This window comes from Anarrhichthys ocellatus, unplaced genomic scaffold (genome assembly GCF_004355925.1).
Source record: "Anarrhichthys ocellatus isolate YVR2014 unplaced genomic scaffold, GSC_Weel_1.0 scaffold11, whole genome shotgun sequence".
Lineage (NCBI taxonomy): Eukaryota > Metazoa > Chordata > Actinopteri > Perciformes > Anarhichadidae > Anarrhichthys > Anarrhichthys ocellatus.
Genome location: NW_022280041.1, coordinates 1,107,903 through 1,129,794, shown reverse-complemented (window position 1 = coordinate 1,129,794; position 21,892 = coordinate 1,107,903). Strand labels below are relative to the sequence as shown.

The following is a 21,892-nucleotide window of genomic DNA, read 5'->3' as shown; positions in this document are numbered from 1 at the left end:
AGTTACATATTGTACCTTTACATTATGACTTGATAAAAGAATTGCTCAGAAACGACTTGTTCTTCTAAGTTTTATTACAGAATGAATCTCAAAAACAAGAAAAACATCCAACAGTTGTTCAGTGGATTCTGGTGTCTAGTGACAGAGAAATGAACGCTTCCTTTCTTTTCACAGTTTATTACCACGTAGAGACGTGACTCACTCGTTCAGCCATGATGGTTTGTAGTTCACATGGAGTCTCACAATGATTGATCAGTCTGGTTATTGTACATTTAAGCAAACGGACATTTCTCACAGTGAACCAGACACTGAATCCTTCAAACCTTTGTGTATTAAATAGTTAAAGGTCAATAAATTGTAAAATATGAGTAAATGGCTTTAAGTTTTACTGCAATTAAACTAAAAAAAAAAAACAACTCAAAAGTTGCAGTTTAGCCAATGAAAGCAGTAAATTTAGGCATTTCCCTTATTTCATCACAAAGATAACTTTAAGCTGAAAACGCTTTAATTTCTACAATAGAAGTTCTTTATGCGTGAAAAAATAAGTTGGTTCTAATATATCAACAAATTTAGTTTCTCTCGCTCACACAACACACACACACACACACACACACGCACACACACACACGCACGCACACACACACACACACACACACACACAGTTAAGGGATTCAAGAAATCTCCCAAATAGACCTGCGTCCTCTTTAACACATCTTTTTTAGCTTCCTTTGATTATCATTTTAGAGCTGTAAAATAAATAGTCAATAGATTATTATTATGTAATATTCTTCATTATTTTATACATCGTACAGCATGTAGGACTGGAGGTAAAGTGACATGTTTTATGCGAGGCAATGAGAATTATTTAGATTTTATAAAACTAAATGTTAAATTTGCAAAAAATTACCAAAAAGAGATGCGGAGACAGAATTCTATCACCAAGAGATGCAAAACAGCCAAAAAGAGACGGAAAACCTCTACAAAGTGCTGCAAAACGACGGAAAAGACGGGGCCCTTTACGTCTGGGTCCATTGTCTCATAATCTGTCCATAACTAGAGAACCAGAAGTGCATTAATGCTACAGCGCCTGCAGTGGTTATTTTAACTTGATCTTTACTACCGAGTGGTTTCACCCCTCTCTCTGGTGTCACGGGGTCGACGTCTCACTGCACCGCGCACGACCCGCTGGGCAGGAAGTCCTGCACGTACACCGCCACGGCCTTGGTCAGGTAGGTCATGCTCCCGAAGCGGCCACTGGGGGCGCTGTCGTACAGCAGCCTGCACACTCCCGTGGACGGGTCCCGCTCCAGGATGTGCTCCTCTGCTCCCAGGTCCCTCTGGAGGAGTAAATCCCACCTTACTCACTTCATCACTAAACTACAAAACCCTTGGATTTGTGTCTTTGGACGTCCTGCTCACCTGATCCTTGTGGAACATGTCGTTGGCCAGATGGACGATCTTCTCCACGTGGATGATGGAGCCGATGCTCGGGATGTCCACGTCGGCCAGCATGGTGAGCACCAGGATGGCCTCCACCAGCAGCTGTCGGTACTCGGGCTGAGGGACGCGGTTCAGGACCGTCTCCACGTGGACGGAGAATTTGATCTCTCTTGGTGTCATCTGGAGCGGGGAATTCAGACGGATAAAGACGAGACGATGTCTGACATCTTTCATTTGGCTGAACACACACTGTGTCAGTACTGATTTAAATTTGTGTATCTACACATTCAACTTTTGTAAACTGATCTGCTTTGACTGTGAACTGCTCGTTTACTACCCAAAAATTAAGACATCAAAATACTGACATTGGACAATAAGCAAGTGGATCTCTTACCTCTCTGGTAGTTGATGAAGGAAGGACGAACCCTTCTATGGACAAACCGTGGCACTGGAAAACAATGTGGTCATTACTTTATGTACTAACTGTCTATTTTTTTGCGTGTTGCTCGGCACAAATTATTTTTAGGACGACATTACACTCCAAATCGAAAATTTGGTTTAAACAACAAAACCACCGACGTTAGGTTGAAGCAACAAAACCACCGACGTTAGGTTGAAGCAACAAAACCACCGACGTTAGGTTGAAGCAACAAAACCACCGACGTTGGGTTGAAGCAACAAAACCACCGACGTTGGGTTGAAGCAACAAAACCACCGACGTTGGGTTGAAGCAACAAAACCACCGACGTTAGGTTGAAGCAAAAAACATCACGGTTGGGCTCAAAATAACTATGTATAGCTAGTTTTAGGCAACAAAATGAACGTTAGGTTCACGCAACAAAACCAGTTTAGGTTTAGGAAAAACACAAATGTGTCTTTTGTAAAAACACTTTGGGACTGAAAGAGTTTTATTTGTTGTCTAAAATATGTTTTGCTGCTGCCACCTTTCACAGCAGTACATTGTTCTCTTTAATGTCTTTTGTTGTTTTTGTTTCAACATAAATGCTAAAATTACTACTATTTGGCAATTTTCTGACTTTTCTAGACCTTTGTACATGCTCTACAAACGCGGAGACTCAATGTGTAACAGCAGTTTAGTGTGAACCTTCTGCAGGATCCTCCAGACTTTCTGGTAGAAGCCAACAGGGACCCGGTTCAACGCTCCGTCCAGACGCCTCCTGCGCAGCCATTGGCCCTGTCTGGTATCCTTTGCGACCGGCAAGTATTCCGGAATGTCCAGAGATTCTATGGACTGCAGCCTGTACCTCTAAATTGGCGAAAAAACAAGAAAAATATCAAAAAACGTTGTTTTTGTGGAAGAACAGTGTCCTTTTCCTCTTTCACATGAAACAAGCAGACTCCATATCTGACCTCAATGATGAAGTTATTGGCTTGTATTGAACTGCAGCAGATTTAGCCTACACAACTCAAATTTAATAAGCAAATCTTTACCCCAGATTCAAAGGTTTCTATGTCCAGCGACTGCGATCTAACGCCCTGAGAGGCAGAAAAAGAGCAAAAAAAGAAGGAGAGAAATAGAAAAAAGAGGCACAAAATGAATAAACAGGAAGCCGGGCAGGTGGATAAAAAACAAAACAACCGCAGAGCCAGAGGAGTCTGGCTTCTTACATTAGAGTCACTGCATGCATGGATATCAGGATGGGGAATAATAGCAATGAGGTTAGAAACAAAAACTGATGAAACTTAAACCAAATCTTATCATTATGTAACAGCAATTTAACATATAATAATATTAATATATTTTAAATACATTTTGGAATCAACCCCGGTGACATTTTCAATTAATGAAGATTAAAAGAAACAGCAGATTGATAATGAAAACAACCATTAGTTGCAGCTCTATGAACAATGAATAATCATCAACAACAGATATTTGCAGCCCCGCTCCACTGAAAGTCAGCAGCCACACAGAGTGTTAGAGGCTCATACGTCGATGTTCACGTTAATTACTTCAGATGAATTAACACCCAGAAACATGTTTAAATGTCGGTATCACCGTCACCTTGCGAGTGGAGGTCAGTGACTGGTCGAGCTGAAACATAAGATCCACTCTGCATTAAAAACTTCATACAAACCTGTTCATACCGCAAAAACAAAGTACAGTATTGCTCCTCGTACATTATCTGTAAGTATGTACAAATACACCAATTACTCTTAAGTATCGCAGTCAAGGATCCGTTATTTCAGGGACAATTACCAATTCAACAAGTCCAAACATTTTCAACTAGCGGCATAATCACCATCACCATCATCATCATCATTGATCAAAGACAACCGGACATACACGTACAAATTAATTGTCATTACTTCTTTGAATTAAATTTTCCGCAATTCGCTTCTTACAGCCTCTCTTATCTATGAATTTCATCATCACCTTCACTGAGTCAGTCAAAGACACCCTGCGGTCCATCTGCAACAGAGCAAACACAATGAAACGGGACTATTTGTTGACAACCAGCTGCAAAGTCTTAACCCTAACCCTTTGCTTTCAGACAACTCTTGTGAAAATTCACTCCCTACACCAGGAAGTAACAGAAGTCTCTAAATTGAGAAACAGCACTTGACTTGAGATTGTTTTGGACCAGACGTGCATCAGAGTTTGAGCATCCTCCTCCTGATGATGAAGGCAGTGTGACGCAGCAGAAAGCTCTGGGACACATTTCATTTGTCACCGACAGACCAGCGATGGAGGAAAGATCTCATTGGTGAAGGTGAATTAGCACCTCCAGCATAGTTTAGTATTCTACTTAATTTAACATAATCTATTAATAACCGATGTCTTTACAGTAAAAAAGAATAGAAGAGGAAATAGATGTTCTACTGCGATAGTTAATATTCCTTCATCACCTTAAATGGATCCGTCAAGGACAACCTGTGCTCCGCCTGCAACACAGAAACCAAGATGTAAATAAATCACAGCCACGAAGCTGCTCCAGTGATTTATTTAAAACCAAAGCCCAATCTCAACTATTCATTCATTCATTTCCACCTCGTGATTTCTTTTGCCATCGAAACCGTCTCAAATTATCAGTTATTCTGAATTATTTCCACGATTCTCCTCCGATGCAGAGCCACAATTATTTCCCTTCATCAGCATCAACCAGGTGAATTACCACCTCATCATCATCATCATCATCACCTTACTGGGATCCGTCACAGACAACCTGTGTTCCAGCTGTGAAAAGACAAAAGTCCGTTTGTCCCCCAAAAAATACACGATATTTTCAAAATAAGATCCTCCATCTTCCTTCACCGTCATCACACGTTTGATGCCGTCAGCACTTTGGAGATCAGTACACATACAAGTCAAAAAAACTCCCACAACACATGAGGTAATATCACGATACTAATGTGTAGAATGTGTGTTATAAATAGAACTATACTGTGTTTAATCAGTGGCTTCCACTCTCTCCTCCGGTGAGTGTTTGTACCATCTTCATGTCGCTCTTCAGTTTGCTGATGCCGGCTCTCTCGCTCTTGGTGGCGCCCACGTTCCCCAGGTGATGGATGGAGATGGCAGGACTGACGCCGGCATCCAGCCCTCTGACTGTGGAGACAGAGGAAAGGGAGGGGCTTACAGTAACGGCAACAAAAGCATCCGATTGGCTGTGTGTGCGATGAAGGGGTTTCATGATTGGAGGACTGACCGCTGCGCTGCACGCCAAACTCTTTCCCGCTGAGGATGTGATGGAGGAGATTCTTCAGCTCGGAGGGACCGAGACTCATCAGACTCTCTGTAGCCTCCTCTCCTACACACCATACACACCATACACACACACACACACACACACACACACACACACACACACACACACACACACACACACACACACACACACACACACACACACACACACACACACACACACACACACACGGCAAAAACAAAAGAAGAGATCAAGGTTCCAGCTTCATAAATGTGTGTTTTCATACTCTGCTAGCGGTAAACTTCATATTTTTGGGGTTCTGGACTGTAAACAAGAGGTTAAAAACAGGGATTTTGGGAATTCGCTGACATTTGACGGACCAAACATCACCTTCTTCCTCTTCATCGTCTCTCACCTGAGCAGTTGAGTGACTGGGCCAGCTCGGTGGCCATGACCTGGATGATGAGACCGATCCGGAGCCTGAACATTTCGCTGAACAGGCTGGGCTGAGTCCTGATGCTCATAGCCAGGTACACCATGATCTCCTGCAGGAGGGAGGGGGGAGGGGTTAGAGAGGGAGACAGGAGGACCAACCCCCCCCCCCCAGGTGATGGTGGAGGATGAGACCCACCTGAGTGAGTATGGCCACGCTGATGTTGTTGTCGCTGGCCTCGTCGATGAGAGCCGCCAGCTGGTCTGGAGGGATGGGGGCGCTGATGGTTTTCTCTCGGGGCTCGGGGGGCAGACCCACCGTCAGGTGCTTCTGATGAGCCAGCAAATCAGAGCAGGCCTACGGTCGGATCGCAACCAATCAGGAGAGAGACGAGAGGAGAGAGAGCGCATGAACTGTACGAATGTCACCCGGTCTTATTTAAAGCTGTGTGTGTGTGTGTGTGTGTGCGTCGTACCGAGTCCAGCTCCTCCACCTTCTTCTTCAGCATGCCGGAGATCATCCTGATGAGGCTCCAGTGTTTGAGCTCACCGGCCTTCTCGTAAAGGTCGGACAGCAGAGATCTCACCGTGGAGCTTTTGCCGTGCAGGTGAGTGTCCCAGTCCATGCCTCTGAGAGAAGAAGACGTACAGACGTAGAGATCAGTCAATATCATCATTCATCGTCTTTAATGGAGTCGCATCGTGACGGAATCGTATCTTGAGATATGGTGAAGCACAAATACGTCGTCTAAATTGATAACAAGGATATACTGACTAAGTTTCATTGTATTTATGGAGAAAGCGGTGCGCCTCACTTGTCTTTGAAGAGGATGTAGAGGATATCAGCCTGGTCCTGCAGGCTCTGCGTGTGCTTCAGCAGCTGGACCAAAGCCTCGTAGTCGACGCCGCCGCTGGCCTCTCTGGGGACGCCGCTCTCTGGCGTGACCGTCATCTCCGGAGCCTGGAGGACAAAGGAAGGAAAGTTAAAGCTGTGGTGGTGGAGAATAAATTAAACAAAAGGAGATGACAACACACCCGAGCTTCCTGCGGTGCTGAGGAGTCTGGGAGGTTCAGGTTGAGAGAGGGCTGAGGGGAGCGGAACAGCTTGTTGGGCAGGTACATGTTGACGTCTGGACAAAAGGAAACAGAGTGAAGCTGAAGTGCCGCGTGGATATTTGGTGCTCGGTGTCGTTTCGATGGCGGATCCGCTCACTCTGCACGTCGAGGTGCTGTGCCTTGTTCATCAGAGACACCATCTCCTTGGTTTTGGTGGCCAGAGCCTTGAACCTCCCCAGACCCCCCGCCTGCTGTTTGGGCTTCTTGGGGGCAGCGTGAGCCAACAGGTGGTCCAGGTACTGAGCGAGGTCGTCAGCCTCTGGAGAGGAGGACAAAAGAGAGATGATGGGGGGGGAATAAAAGAAGGGAAGATGGAGATAAATAGAGAAACAACGAGTCAGTGAGAAAAGATTCAACTCACCTTAATTTAGTGTCCACAGCATTTAGACTAAACCATCTGAGTTATTAATATAATTTAAATATCTAAAGTTATTATAAGTGATGCTATTATTGCCTCGTGTTTTTGGTTTGATTTGTTTCTGTTTGTCAACAAGATTTCAGGAAAACTACTGACCTGATTCTCATCAAACTTATATAAATAATAAGAAATATAATACAAATATAATAAAATTAAAACGTAAAAAAAAAAAAAATATATATATATATATATATATATATATATAAAATAAAAATATAAATAAAAAATTACTAAAAATACAAATTAAATAAAACAATAAAATAAAATAAATATGAATTAATGGAAACAGCTGTAGTGGAGTTCTGCGCTCGCCGAGTTCTACTTTCATAACATGTTTTAACAAGTAACATACATTTTTTTTTAAAAAGGTTTCTTCACCCAAATCCCCCAAAAAACCTATTTCTTCATGCATACTTCCTGGTATTCAGCCATACATACTGAATTGTTTAGAAGCCCGTTAAAATCTTACAGTTAAAACTGTTATAAAGACAGTTTTTAGTGGTTTGGGGTGGCAGCAGCAGTAGTGCATAATTAAAAAACAACATTATCTGCATGGCAACACACACTCAGATTGATCGTTCACAATCAAAACGCCTGCGAGATGTTACACGAGCATCATCTGCAGAAGGCGTTGCATTCACTGACGGACAGCAGCTGTGAGACAAGACAGATGAACACATGCGTGTTTGTTAAATGATGCCGGACGTGCAGAAACACGCAGAACTGTTAATGTTCTTATTGATACAGAACATTGTAATCTGAACACTTAAGATCAGCTTTAAAGTTTTAAAAGTCCAGATGAGCAAAGCATCGTTTCTCGACCTTGTGAAGCCGTGACGCCTGCAGACGGAGATTATTTCTAGCCAACGAGGCCGCCGAGGGGTCCGCACGTCAAAGGTTGAGAAACGTTTTAGAAACAGACGAGCGTCACAGCAGAGAGGATGGGGACAGTCAGTGATGAAGGAACTGGAGACTAAGGAGAGCCGAGTACTTTATTTAACGTCATGTTTCAGGTAGTAAGTATTTAAAGATGTATTATTTTTTTGGATTTTCAAAATAAGAGGTTAGCTGAGTTAGATCAGTCTCAAATACGATGTTAGTTTTGAGTGTATTTGTGGGTTAATCATGGTGTTACCAGAACGTACAGGCAAAGCACAACTACTCTGCCTGTCCGTACTTCTACAGTTGACGTCGTGTATGTATTTTAGGAGTACATACCACGAGGAAGAGTCAAACCAACGATGGGAAACAAACCAGCAGGCCGTGTAACAGTCGTATAAAGACTTATCTTCCATCGCTGGTGTCACCGTTCCTCCCCATCCATCCATCTGTTGTTGTTGTTGTTTTCTTACCATCATCATAACGTAACTCATGCACGTATCCATCGCCGTCACCCTCATCATACTCTTCGTCGTGGCGGCTCATGCTGCCAGAACCCTTACCGTCCAGGAAGCTCAGGTTAGCGAAACAGGAAGTGGTCAAGAACTCCGACAGCTTCCCCGTCTGGATCCTGGAGAGGAAACACAAAAACAACAAACCCCCAAAAAAACAATAAAAGCCTGAAAATTTGCAATACGGAGGTAAAACAGACAAAATAGAAAAACATTTCAACATGTTGATTTCTTGACATAGTTTTAGAACGTTGAAAGAGAAGAAAGACGGAATAGAACAAATGTCAATGATGCTCCACAAACTCAAAAAACTTGAATATTGTGAAATGAAAGGGTATTTTTACTCACTGATCTTCTTACAAATCAGACTTTCTGGATAAACAGTAATTCTGGTCGGAAAATTTAGATTGAATTGCATATTTTTGGCCTTAAAATCCTGACATTTAATCTAAAAACCTTAAATTGAGCGTGTAGATTGTGTGTGTTAATGTCCTCTTCCTGTTATTAAAACCACTGAACTCTCAGCAGCAGCGACACACGAGACAAAACCCCATCTGCGTCTCAGTAAAGCTCACCGTGCTCCTCCATAATATCCGTCGTGCAGCTTCCTCAGTGTGGCCAACACGGCCGGGTCCAGGTCTGTGTGGTCTTCAGCTGAAAACACAACACGAGGAACACTTTCACTCTGCAAAGCACCAACAAAACAGTTGTGATTTTCGTATAAATGAAGAGTTCCCATTCTAAATGAAGCAGGCAGGCTACTCTGTCCTCCTCTTAGTGGACATGCAAAGTGTGTGTGTGTGTGTGTGTGTGTGTGTGTACTGACTCAGCATCGTCTGAGAAATGGGGAACGTGACGGTGGGTCTCCCGGTCATCCTCCATCTGGAGGCGAGGTAGGCGATCTCCGTCCTCAACATCTCCACGATCATTTTGTTGTCCAGAGCCAAGTAGAACTGCTGATGGTCGATGAACTGGAGGGATGTTAGGGGAGAAACATGGGGGGGGGATTTAAACAATGTTTCACCTGGATGATGTTTCGTGACTCGTGAAGCTTCAGTATTTGTTCTCTTTGTGATGTTTCCAAGTTGGCAAACACGTGTAAGCAGAGCTGGAGGACGTTCTTATAACGTTTGAATGTAACTTGACGGTAACTAGCGGCCGTGGTTTGAGCGGCTGAATGATGGTTTCCTCGCTGACCTGAGGGGTGAATGAGAAGATGGTGTTTCTGATGGTGTAGAACTTGGAGGTTCCCAGCACTCCGATTCTCCTGTAGGGCCGTCCCGTCAGACCCAGCCTCGGGTTACGGCCTGCCACAGGAAAACAGAGCGAGTGAATGAAGTCGGGTTAATGCCGGAAAGGTAAAGACAGATGGAAGCGCGTCCGGTGAGGTTGTACCGAGTCTGGCGTAGATGTGGCTGAGCACTCTGGAGGGCTGCACGTGGATCGGGTGGATGTCGGCGACGGTCTCCACATCGATGCCGTTCTTCAGCAGCAGCTCTTTAATCTCCTCCGTCTCTGCAAGAACTGACACTACGAGAGGAAAGAGAAGGTTTGGACGCTGATCTGGGACCGAAACCTGGTCAGGTGTCTCGTGAACTCACCCTGTACCACCACGTCCGGCTTGGGGATGGTGGAGAAACGTCGGTTCAGAGGGTCGATCTCTCCGGGGGCGAGAAATCCCTTAAAAATGATGGAGAAAAAAAGCTTTAAAAAGGTCACAGAATCCACAACTACAGAATTAACAAGATAAAAAACTAATAATGTGTCGGTGGTAATCGGTGGCAGGATTTGTTTCTTTGCGGCTCACCTCGGACAGAAGGTTCCCCAGGATGTACAGAGACTGTCCCCATTTCAGAGGACATTTGCCCAGCGGGATCCTCTCCACAGAGTGGGGGTTCAGGTACTCCTCCTCCACCTGTTAGCACGAGCCAATAAACAAACAGACAATGTTGAATCATAGCAGGTGCAATAGAGAATGTCAGCTTCCCTCAAAGGCCTCACCTTGTCTGGGGGGACGCTGTAGAGCTCCGGCAGCAGCCGAATCCCGTCTTTCTGTTTGATCAGGATGCCCTCCAGAGCCTCCTGGTACTCCTGCACCTGGACCACAAACACAAGATATATATATATATATATATATATATAGATATATAGAAATCACACATTTCACATCCAGGGAGGCTGTCACAAAGAAAAGAGGCGGTACGGGTGAGGGTTACCTGCTCGGGGCTGTTGATGAAGATGCCGTCCAGTATGAGGTAGGTCCAGAACAGAGGCCACTCGCACTCGATGTTTTCAAACAGCTTCAGCTCCGCAGACTCGTAGTACAGGCGGTTTGGATCCTGGGAAATGACATCAGTGTGTCATTAGACAGCTGATCTGCTGCACAGGTATTACTGAGCAAAGACGGAGGTAAAGTTTGGACCCTTTAAGACTATTTCCCCAATAATCCCCCAAAAAGTGTCACGACGCAAAGCATAAAGTACACTTTTGGGGCATTAATAAGCTTTTTAACCTTCCCCAAAAAAGGACTGTTTGATCAGTCAAAGTCGGGCATTTAAAGGGGAACTTCTGTATTTGTTGGACCCTGTTTCCGCATATTTTTTTGTGTTGTTGTTTTAAATGTGTCCAGGATTGATGGCAGATGGCGGCCAATAAACAACTCCTCACCATCTTTGTACGTCCACTAAAAGTGCTTCTTTTTGCCGCTTACAGGCTCAGATTGTTATTACAGTCCGAGTCTGTTCTTGTGTCATGTGACACAACGGTGGAAAGAAAACGCGAGTTAAGAGCCGGAGAGAGGAGAGCCGGTGGAGGACAGAAAGCAGATGGAGGCGACGCTCGATTACAGAGCGAGACTTCTCTGATAGAGACACACAAAACCAAACAGACGGATCGAGTGAAAGGTCAAGAAGGACGTTCTGCGCCTCGGTGGGATCCTTCCAACATGATGTCGGACGCTTAGAATAACACTGAGCTATTTTAGTGGACGCACATTGAGCGCATTAGCGGCAGCCGTCTGCAGCGTTCTCCATCAATTACTGCACTGGATGCATTCGTCACTTAAGACACAAAAAACGTGGAAAAAACAGGGTTGAATAACAGCCGAGTGGCCCTTTAATGCCTGTCTCTGTCTTCATGAATAGATGGTGGACTGTGAAAACACCACAATAATGGAAATAGGTCCAGGGCTTTATTGCTCAAGAGGAACATGAACTCTGACTTTGAAATAATAAACCTATTTTCTCCTCTAAGAGAGAAGCAGTGAAGCTCTTTTTGTTCCGGTCCATTCAACCAAACTGTCCTGCTGAGTCACCGTTACGTAAGAGCTGAGAAACGCTGACCGTGACATACAGAGCAGCTGCACTCAGTGAGCAGAGATTCATTTAGCCGTCTGCTTAATGTAGCTGAAGAAGAGAGGAGAGTTTAGCTCATCAATAGTCAGAACGGAAGTCGTAACGACCTCCTCAAAGTCCACAAACATCTGTCTATTTACTCAGCATCTTCTGCTCTTAATGACCAAAACAAAAAAGGTGCAGATCTCCAGTATTTCTATATATATATATATATATATATATATATATATATATATATATATATAGATCTACTTTCACGGCCGGTTTACCTCTTTGGGTGTTTTGTGTCCATCTCTGAGAAACCTGCAGCAGCCGTATCGCCCCTGAAGAGAGAGGAGACAGGAAGTCAGCGAGGAAACATCCAAACGGTGCGTGTTTGATTCCTTAAGCGTAGAAATACATGAGGTACGAAGCGTGGCAGCATCGGTTAGAAACACACTTTTGGTTCTTTTCCTATATGTAAAGGCCGAGCTCCTCTTTTAAAGAACACAACAACAATGCGCCGCTCTGCACCTGCAGCTTGGAGATGATCTCCTCCTTGGTCGCGTTGACGATGCTGATGTCGTCCACGGCGAAGGCCGGGTACGAGATGATGGCCAGCACTCCGGCATCCACCTCCTTAGACATGGAGGCTCTGGGTAACATGGACGTCAGGATGGACTGGTGAGGGGAGGATAGACCACAGTCATAAGCTGCTTTACGACAGAGTGAGTGTGAGTGCGAGTGTGTGTGTGTGTGTGTACCTGGCAGTGCTGGATGTCGTCAGCCAGCGCGTGGACCACAGATCCAGGTCCTCCTTTGGCTCCGAACAGGTTCAGGTCGTCCAGAGCCTCCAGAGCCGCCTGGAGGACGTACAGTCATGTGACTCTCAATGACTACAGCAGTACGTCTACTCGAGTACTTTACTTATGTACAATGTTGAGGTACTTCTTCTTTACTTTAGTAGTTTCATTTGGTGCTACTTTATACTGGAAACACTATTTTTTACTCATTTACATGTATTTGATTAGTTACTTGTCAGATTTAAATTAATAAAATTATAAATCAACTAATAAATTATAAAATATCATTATAAAATAATAAGCTCCACCTTTACCATCTTCAACAATAAAGTGATTAACACATTAATCGATCAATAATTATAATACAATAATATATTTTATATGATTCTGAAAATTAGCCATGCTGCACAACAAGTACTTTTACTTTTAAGTACTGTGAGTATATTCCTATGCTAATACTTTTGTACTTTTAATTGAGTACGTGTTTGAATGTAGATACTTGAAAAATACACCACAAATTATTTCTACACCGTAGTATTGCTTCTTTTGAAGTACAATATCTAAATACGTACTTCGGTACACATACTGTTGATTACAACACAGTATATGAAGTATAAAACATAATACAATCACACTGTTTGGCTTTTATAAATACTAATATCTACATGCAACTACTGGAGCATGTCCTGCAGAGGGGCCTCTTTCCCAAGTCTGAAACTAAATTGTGTGTGAGTGTGTGTGAGTGTGTGTGTGTGTGTGTGTGTGTACTTGGAGTACTGTGTTATTTCTGAGTCAGGAGAACCTGATACCTCCTCTCCACTGCGGGCCGAGGACGAGGAGTGAGCGTCCTGTTATGTGAGAACTTCATCACAAGAATCTCATATTTATTATGATGACTTATATGTTTTTAATATTTCATAATATTAAAAACATTTAGCTTAAAAATGGCTCTTTGAGAGAGATTCCAACTGAAGGTTCAGCAGCACCAAGACTAAGTCCTTCTAAAGGTCCATCTAAAGGTCAGCCTAAAGGCCGCACCGCAGCAGCTGTGTGTGTGTGTGTGTGTGTGTGTGTTGACCTTTGCCATGCCTATAGAGCTGGCGTTGATCTCAGTGATGCCCTGGTTGGTCTTGTCCCCTCTCTCCCACATCCCATAATCCTGTGAGGAACCAGAAACAGACGTTAATGGTTACAGAACAGATGAGTCGGCGATTATTGAAAATGGACGCAGGAAGTGAACGTACGGCCACTTTGTAAGCCGCCTCAATGTAGAACATCAGGTTCTGAACAACGTCCACTTCATCCTGTGTGTAGACGATGTGGAGACCTGACACACACACACACACACGTGCACAGAAATGTACTCAGGATGAGCTGCTTTCCCCCCCAAAAGTACCTGCAGTGCTCCCTCATACTGCAGAAACGTGTCTCTTGTGTATATTTACCGGATGCCGTCATCTGAGCGAGGAAGAGCAGGAAGAGCGAGGTGGCGTCCACCTGCAGGTGACCCCACTCGTCGTCTCCGACCACCGGAGCACAGGTCCTGGTGTTGTACTTGGCGTGGAGCGAGTCTGAGGTACTCCGGCTGTATTTAAACTTCTCCACCTTATCCAGCTGCAACAGAATGACAGGTGAGGCTTCAACAGCTGCATGAGCTGCTCACACCTCCGTCCAGAGAGACAGGTAACAGATGTAGAGATGTGCATCAAAAAGAGGTTTTTAAGAGCAACAACAGAAAGTACATGATGTAATCGTGTGTAAGTGTGTATTACTGTGACACCACACACCTGCCTCATTATGCCCTGAAGGATTCCTCTCATCAGCTTCACCACGCTCTGGAGGAACAGGTCAACAATGTTGAACAGAGTTCAGGCAGAGAGACACTCTGGACTAAAGTATATTCTCACACACTCTCTCACACACACACACACACACACACACACACACACACACACACACACACCTGCTCCAGCTCGTAGGCCTTGGCCTTGTCCTCGTCCCGGTCGGCGTTCTTCCTGTAGGCCAGACTGAGGGCCCACACAGACAGGACGCAGTAGACGTTGTCTCTGACCCACGAGTGAGGCTGGTCAGCGCTGCCCGGCAGAAGACCGGTGACCGGGTCCTGTAGGACACATACAGAGGGGGTCACTGGTCGTTATTTAGTTAAGTTTAATATCTTCAGGTCAGAGAATCGACCGATAAAAAAGTGCAATGCATCCCAAAACTACATTACCCATAAGCCCCGGTGCTTCCTGCTGTAAAGACAGACAACACACTTTCATAACAGAAGAACATGCAGATGAGGAAATGTGAAACGATGCAGTTTGATGAGGAACTGGAGTAGAATGTGTTCTTTGTGTACTGCATATAATACACATTGGTTTCCTCTCTGTAGCTGCTGCTGCAGCTCTTTGCTCCATGTTCAGGTTTTACTGAAGCCGTCTTTCACCATCAGGTCCGGTTTCATCACTGACGGAGAGAAATGTCACAGAAACGTTGCACAAACAACGAGAGAGTCGACATGTTGGACCTCTTCTTCTTCTTCATGGGAAAGTGATGATTCATGTGTTTAGAGGAGCAAACGTAGAGTCCCTTAACAAAACATATACACAGATATTTATATATCTGTGTATATATATTGAGCGGAGAGGAACAGACGGATAGATTTACTGTGCAGCCTCAGCTCCCAGTGAGCACATTACGGTCATTAGTGCAGCGATCCGGTGAGCTGAACACTGGCTGGAAGCCATTTTGGGTCAGATTCAAAAGGTGAGCTCACACGACGTTTGTCCTCTTCTTCTTCTATGGAGACGTTTATCGTAGTTTCTACACAACTAAAGAAATAACAGATGTTTGAATGATGTAGTCAGAGTCCCGCCCTCTAAACCAGCCTCTATTCCATTTAAATATAATACATTTAATATGTTTTCTCTCCTTAAGTCTTCAGATTCTATCTAGTTTTTGCAGCTTGTTGTCCTGTTAGACTTCTATCTTTGTGAGGACCAAAGTGAGTTTTAGGTGTTATGTGGACTGTTTTTAGACCCGTCATCACTTCTTAAAAAGGCTATTTGAGAGATTTTAGAGTCAAGTTTGGAGTCTAAGGATGTGTGTAAGGATGGGACGATGTTGGATTTCGATTGGGATAAATAATTAAATTAATTTACATAATCTGGATGATCGTGAATATGAAAAAGCTGCAGAATCCATCATGTTTTAGTGTCAGTTAAAGCATATTTATCATGATTATCACGATTATTTTGGCGAGGATGATCGTGACATGATTAGATAACCTATTGGAGTTATGTTTAGATGAGGTTTGTTATGGTTTATGTTCTGTCCATTATAATTTAAAAGTATGTGGACGGTTAGTGGGACTGTCCCAATAACAGTCCCCCCCCATTCCCAATGTACGGTGAGGAAACACCAGAAGAAGGCCTTGTGATGGATACAGCTCCAAAAGACAGATTTAAGAGATACAATAAATAAGAAAAAATGTCAATAAATAAAGCTTATTTAAAAGCCAGAATAAATTAAAGGAAACATACAATAAATAATATTTAAATTAAATTAATAAAGCTGAATTTAAAGTCCAGACTACAAAGGTAACATACAATAAATAATATTTAAATTAAATTAATAAAGCTGAATTTAAAGTCCAGACTACAAAGGTAACAAACAATAAATAAATATATATAGAAATAAAGCTAACTTTAAAGGCCAGATTAAAAATATAAAGTACAATAAATAAAGCTAAAATAAAAGCCAGACTAAAAGGTTAACCAATAATAAATAAAAATAAAGCTCAATATATATATAAAAATACACACACACACACACACACACACACACACACACAGACTTAAAAAGGTAACAAACAATAAATGTTAAGAAAGATAAATAAAGCTCAATTTAAAGGCCAGACTAAAAATGTAAAGTGCAATAGAGCATATAGTGTGTGTGTGTGTGTGTGTGTGTGTATGAGACCTGATGCATTGCGTAACGTGCACTGACTTCACCTCCTGCATGAGCACATCAGAGTGAGTTCTCACCCACCAGACTACTTTGATATGACTCTTAATATTGAACATTGAACACGTGAAACACTCACTTGGTGCCTCAGGATAGTCTGGTGCACCATCCGGGCATAGTTGTCCAACTTAACGCCGGAGTTGCTCCTGCTCCTCATGATTGACAGGTCCAACGGCTGAGCGCACTTTAAGAGGGGGGGGGGGTTAAAGTATTCAACAACTGAAACTCGCTAAATCCTCGACGGTGAAGTCATTTTATCGACTAGAAAAGTTGCTGCATGGCTGGATGTCCCGATAAATGCTGCTCAACGGCGGCGGCAGCAGCAGTGACGAGCGAAGGACCCACAGCGAGGGTTGTAACCTGAAGCTGCCGTAAAGCTGCTGACAGGAAGCAGGAACAATACAGGAAGTTACGAGATGGGGCCTTCAGAATAAAGGCGTGTCAGAAATAAAAAATAAAACAATATAAATATATCATTACTGACAGAGTACTGACACAGTATTAAGAATAATACTTCTGTTACACGTTAGTTTAAATACATATCTTCTTTTTTGTACTTTACTCTCACTGCAGTATTGGATTTCCGTGCTAAGCTGTTATTACATATTTTATTTTGAATTTCTTAAACGGAAGAGGTAATCCTCGTTTTAAATAACTTGACACTATTGTACCCTTGAATGAGTGTACCCCCACTCACTTGAGTGCATGAAATGTGGTTGGTACAAGTCAGCTGTTTTTGGCGCCCTCTAGCGAAAAATAAGTTATAGGTATATTTCTTTTATTTTATTAAAATATAGTTTTTTTATACATCCATATCTTAATAAATATATCTTACAATATCACACATTTATTGAGCAAAATCTGTTGTCTAATCGTTGATGCAAACTCTTTTGAAAAGTTAGCTTGTTAGCTGCTTATTGAGAAGGGAAGTGAAAAGACTACATGAAATCCCAGAATACTCCTCGCGCTGTGTGCGTTCCACTTTGAAAACGTCCGCGCGCGGAACGTTGGATTCGATGTTGGTGACCGTTAGGAGGACAGTTTAGGACGCAGCTCTCCGTCGTATTCGTGCCCAAAAATCGTTAAATTAAAGAAGTGACGAAACACTATGAAGTTTATTGTATTTAACATTTTATAAATTACATTTTTATCATTGTTGTGTTTCGTTAACGTCTCGAGTTGAGGTGAACACCGGCAGTGAACCGACTTTACCGGGGGGAATGTTGACGGTGTAACACCACACTTGAGAAGAAGACGCCGCTCGGAAATCTCTTCACTCTAACATTTTGTTTTTAGCTCCATTCTCCATTCAAACATTACTTATATTTTAATACATCGTAAATGAGTCACAGGGGAGACCGTGATGATGACGACAGCTGCGGTAGTAACCGGAAGGTCGCGTATGTCTACAGCCCGGAGTACATCGAGCATTGCGACAGTTTATCCAAAGTGCCAAACCGGGTGAGTTGGACCGAACGTTAACGAGCAACCTTTGTATTCACGTCGCAAGCAACCGTTGTGCTCGCGAGCAGCCGTTTGTACTCGCGAGCAACCGTCAACCGTTGTGCTCACGAGCGACCGTTGTCCTCACGAGCAACGGTTGTGTGAGAGTATAAACCAGAGCCAACGTACAGTGCAGAAACAAACCAATACAATAAGTGCAACAAACTAATACTCACGAGCAAACGTTGTGCTCACGAGCTCTGCTTTGTTGTTGTCGTCATCGTCCAGAACTTGTAGTAATTGTTGTTTATCATTTCCTGTTATCTTCCAGGCGAGTATGGTCCACTCACTGATAGAAGCCTACGGACTCCTGAAGCACGTGAGGTGAGTGACGGCTGATGACACCACGATTAAAACTCATTTACGTTGGAGATAAACAGCTAAACATTCATGGGAAGATGTCAAATATATCTTCCTGCTTGCACAGTTCAAGCTCTGGTTCAGCTGAATGATGCAGATTCATCTTATTTTGGAGGGAAGTGTTGCATAGGTTTTTGCAGAAACCTGTATGTTTTATTGTCTCTCCAGCACCATTAAACCTCAGGTGGCCTCCATAGAGGACATGGCCAAGTTCCACACGGACTCCTACCTGGAGCATCTCCACAAGATCAGCCAGGACGGAGACAACGACGACCCGCAGTCGGTCGACTACGGCCTGGGTGAGGAAAGCAAAGACCTCACCATTACAGCGTTATTTAAAACGGAGGGAGTAAAGTGGTACAAGTGTTCGTGCAGTACTATGTTATCGACAGCAGGGGGCACTATAACACCAGATTCAAGCAGAGAGCACAGCTCCTTATCTGAGCTGAACCCTCAAAGACATCCCTCCATGTTTGTTGTTCTTGGATGAGCTGCCTCTACGTCCTTCTCCGAATGTTTACATTTCTAACTTCAGACCGATCCTCAAGTTCAACCCTCCTTGTTTTCGTTTCCTTGACTCGTTCCCTCCTTTCATCCCCCCCCTCATCCATCAGTGCTCTTCTTCGTGTCCTCGACTCGTCCCGCCGTCGCTTCCTCTCCCGGGTTCATCAGCAAACGGCTCCACCTTTTCCTGGATTGAGACGCTTTCTCTCTCTGCCGTCGCTCTCCTTCACCTCTTTAGTCTATTGTTACGTCACACTTTGTTCTTTTCCTTCGCTCGAGTCCATTCATCTCCCTCACTTCTGTCTCCTTTCCTTCCTCCTTTTTTTTTCTTCTTTTATTTACAGCCCATCAGTTTCATTTAACCTCTTTTATGAGGACATGATTGAGCCTTGAGAATTGCGGCCTGTACAGAAATAACACTTAAATCTCAGATAAATATATTTATTTCAGATATTTATCTCCCCCCCCCCCCCTCCAGGTTACGACTGTCCAGTGGTGGAGGGGATATACGACTATGCGGCAGCAGTAGGGGGCGCTACGCTGACAGCAGCCCAGTGTCTGGTGGACCAGAAGTGTGAGGTGGCCATCAACTGGGCGGGGGGGTGGCACCACGCCAAGAAGTAAGCCCACCTGCGGATCCCGCTCACCTGCAGCCGTCCTCGTCAGTTCCACCGATGGGCCTGAGGGGGGCGCTCCAGGTAAAAGGTCACGCTTTTTTAAAAACGCACACCTGTTTTATTTGTGTCCGTCTCACAGGGACGAGGCTTCGGGTTTCTGTTACGTGAACGACGCCGTGTTGGGGATCCTCAAGCTGAGGGAGAAGTACGAGAGGGTCCTCTACGTGGACGTGGACCTGCATCACGGAGATGGTACGAACAGAAAGATCAAACAAGTAGAAAAAAGATCAAACAAGTAGAGAACTCAATCTGTGGTGTCTTCAGAGGGATGTTTATCAGGCTGAAAAACCTAAAATAGATCCCTCCAGCATTTGTTAGTGGAGGTGCACAGGTTTAAAAACATCATCGTCACTTTTGGGTTTTTTATTTTTATTTGATTTTACTAAATTTTTTTTTACTAAATTTTATTTATTTTATTTATTTTGTATCGACTGTCTCACTGAGCTTTCTGTTATTGTTTTTATTTTCTTGCTTTTGCTGCTTTGTCTGTCAAAGCAACTCTGTTTTTAAAGGTGCTATATAAATAAAGTTATTATCATTATATATCATAAAGCACCTAAATATATATATTTTGTTGCTCTTTCTTTCTCCTCGTCTCACTTCAGGTGTGGAAGATGCCTTCAGCTTCACGTCCAAAGTCATGACCGTCTCCCTCCACAAGTTCTCTCCTGGATTCTTCCCAGGTCTGTCCTTACAGATGTTTAAAATATATACTTTAAAAGATAACCTGCGTTGTGAGGCAGTGTACAGTAAGACCTGTGTGTGTGTGTGTGTGTGTGTGTGTGTGTGTGTGTGTGTTCAGGTACGGGTGACCTGTGTGACACGGGGCTGGGTAAAGGCCGCTGGTACGCCGTCAACGTCCCGCTGGAGGACGGCATCAAGGATGACCGATACTACCAGACCTTTACAAGGCACACACACACACACAGAGACAGAGTAACTCTCCTGAGGGCCCTCAGGCTCCTGATTGGCCCCCAGCCTGCATCCATATGTTTACGTCTGGCTCGTTTTTGTTGTGCAGCGTGATGCAGGAAGTGCGAGCGCAGTTCAACCCGGAGGCGATGGTCATGCAGCTGGGAGCCGACACCATGGCGGGTGACCCCATGTGCTCCTTCAACATGACCCCGGTGGGGGTGGGCAAGTGTCTGCAGCATGTCTTGGAGTGGCAGCTACCCACACTGCTGCTGGGAGGAGGTACGCTGGTTGTGTGTTTATCTGTCCACATGTTGGTGCGTATGAAGCATGTGTGTTTGTGTGTCCCTGTACGTGTACTATTAAGGTACTCCTTATGAAAGGTGGATACTGTCATATATCCCTTGTGTGTGTGTGTGTGTGTTTATGTTTGCTTTGAATCTCAGTGATTCTCACACACACACACACACACACACACACCATGCTCTGTTCCAGACCCCTCAGCCAGATGATAGCTACTACTTATACGACACAATGAAGCCATTTTACTCAACTACAATCCCACCTCTCTTCCTTTCTTTCCCTCCCTCTCTGTCCTACATACTTTCTCTCTCAGCTATATCCTCCTCTCCTCCTTGGTTCTTGTCATTCTCTTGATTTCACTCGAGTCCATCCTCTTCACTTCTTCTCAGAGAGAGAGACAGAGACAGACAGAGAGATTATGTTTACTTCCTGTTTATGTATCCTTCTAATTGACTGTTAATTGAAATGAAACGAGTCCACGCAGATGAATTTAAGACTTTTTTTTGCCTCACTTTCAACGGGTTTATATCTCCTCAGCGTCTGCCAGACATGCTTCATGTGACCACATGCTGATGTTTCCTCTTCATACCTGTCCGTTTCTCCTCTTCCTTCACCAGGAGGTTATAACCTGGCTAACACGGCTCGTTGTTGGACCTACCTGACTGCGGCGGTGCTCGGAAAGACTCTCTCCTCTGAGATACCGGACCACGAGGTACGACCACGCTCTCTCTGTCTGTCTCTCTCCGTCTCTCTGTCTCCGTCTCTCTCATGGCCACAATCACGCACATTCACATATTCCCACATGAACACAAACGCGCTCATTCATTGTACTGTCACACCAAAAACCCCACAAACACACCCCCTTGTGTTCACTGTCTGCTGAGTCACTCCATCTAATCAAAGATGGCCGCCTGCTTCTCAATAAAGGAGTTTGTCTGCAGGTGACTCAGACCGAGTGTGTGTGTGTGTGTGTGTGTGTGTGTGTGTGTGTGTGTGTGTGTGTG

At 44.0% G+C, this 21,892-nt stretch overlaps 2 protein-coding genes across 10 annotated transcripts in view; one reads left to right on the top strand and one right to left on the bottom strand.

Annotated features, from left to right (window-relative positions):
- Positions 1–53: 53 nt before the first annotated feature.
- phka1a (phosphorylase kinase, alpha 1a (muscle)) lies at positions 54–17,035 on the bottom strand. Of its 7 annotated transcripts, XM_031851221.1 has the most exons (35): positions 16,709–17,035; positions 14,564–14,722; positions 14,388–14,435; positions 14,046–14,214; positions 13,845–13,927; positions 13,679–13,759; positions 12,562–12,660; positions 12,332–12,478; positions 12,088–12,141; positions 10,682–10,804; positions 10,467–10,562; positions 10,273–10,380; positions 10,067–10,145; positions 9,861–9,995; positions 9,663–9,772; positions 9,292–9,436; positions 9,041–9,119; positions 8,427–8,584; positions 6,754–6,915; positions 6,576–6,670; positions 6,356–6,501; positions 6,017–6,170; positions 5,740–5,898; positions 5,524–5,653; positions 5,109–5,210; positions 4,893–5,008; positions 4,601–4,636; positions 4,309–4,344; positions 3,836–3,871; positions 3,464–3,493; positions 2,893–2,937; positions 2,546–2,707; positions 1,835–1,888; positions 1,420–1,620; positions 54–1,337 (listed from the first exon to the last, which is right to left on the bottom strand). In XM_031851221.1, the coding sequence occupies exons 1-35, from the start codon at positions 16,784–16,786 to the stop codon at positions 1,164–1,166; spliced, it is 3,789 nt and encodes a 1,262-aa protein (XP_031707081.1). In that variant the 5' UTR covers positions 16,787–17,035; the 3' UTR covers positions 54–1,163. The 7 variants fall into 7 exon arrangements, with proteins under 7 accessions (XP_031707081.1, XP_031707086.1, XP_031707083.1 ...); XM_031851226.1 differs by lacking the exon at positions 3,836–3,871 and having other exon boundaries at positions 8,517–8,584; XM_031851223.1 differs by lacking the exon at positions 3,836–3,871 and having other exon boundaries at positions 16,709–17,034.
- A 627-nt stretch (positions 17,036–17,662) lies between these two features.
- hdac8 (histone deacetylase 8) overlaps positions 17,663–21,892 on the top strand; it is a 17,930-nt gene continuing 13,700 nt past the window's right edge. For all 3 annotated transcript variants that reach the window (XM_031851402.1, XM_031851401.1, XM_031851403.1), the window contains exons 1-9: positions 17,663–18,090; positions 18,404–18,456; positions 18,661–18,791; positions 19,475–19,616; positions 19,753–19,865; positions 20,279–20,356; positions 20,476–20,584; positions 20,695–20,867; positions 21,506–21,600. In XM_031851402.1, coding sequence (XP_031707262.1) covers positions 17,971–18,090; positions 18,404–18,456; positions 18,661–18,791; positions 19,475–19,616; positions 19,753–19,865; positions 20,279–20,356; positions 20,476–20,584; positions 20,695–20,867; positions 21,506–21,600 — 1,014 coding nt within the window. In that variant the 5' untranslated portion in view covers positions 17,663–17,970. The remainder of the gene's footprint in view (positions 18,091–18,403; positions 18,457–18,660; positions 18,792–19,474; positions 19,617–19,752; positions 19,866–20,278; positions 20,357–20,475; positions 20,585–20,694; positions 20,868–21,505; positions 21,601–21,892) is intronic.

What these genes read in the sequence shown, in the direction of transcription:
- phka1a (XM_031851221.1), bottom strand. Translation starts at nt 16,786, where the DNA reads ATGAGGAGCAGGAGCAACTCCGGCGTTAAGTTGGACAACTATGCCCGG. An exon ending in ACAGCGTCCCCCCAGACAAG is followed by an intron (nt 10,381 to 10,466) that starts GTGAGGCCTTTG and finishes TCGTGCTAACAG; the next exon opens with GTGGAGGAGGAGTACCTGAA. An exon ending in TGAAGAGCGACATGAAGATG is followed by an intron (nt 4,637 to 4,892) that starts GTACAAACACTC and finishes GTCTTTTCACAG; the next exon opens with CTGGAACACAGGTTGTCTGT.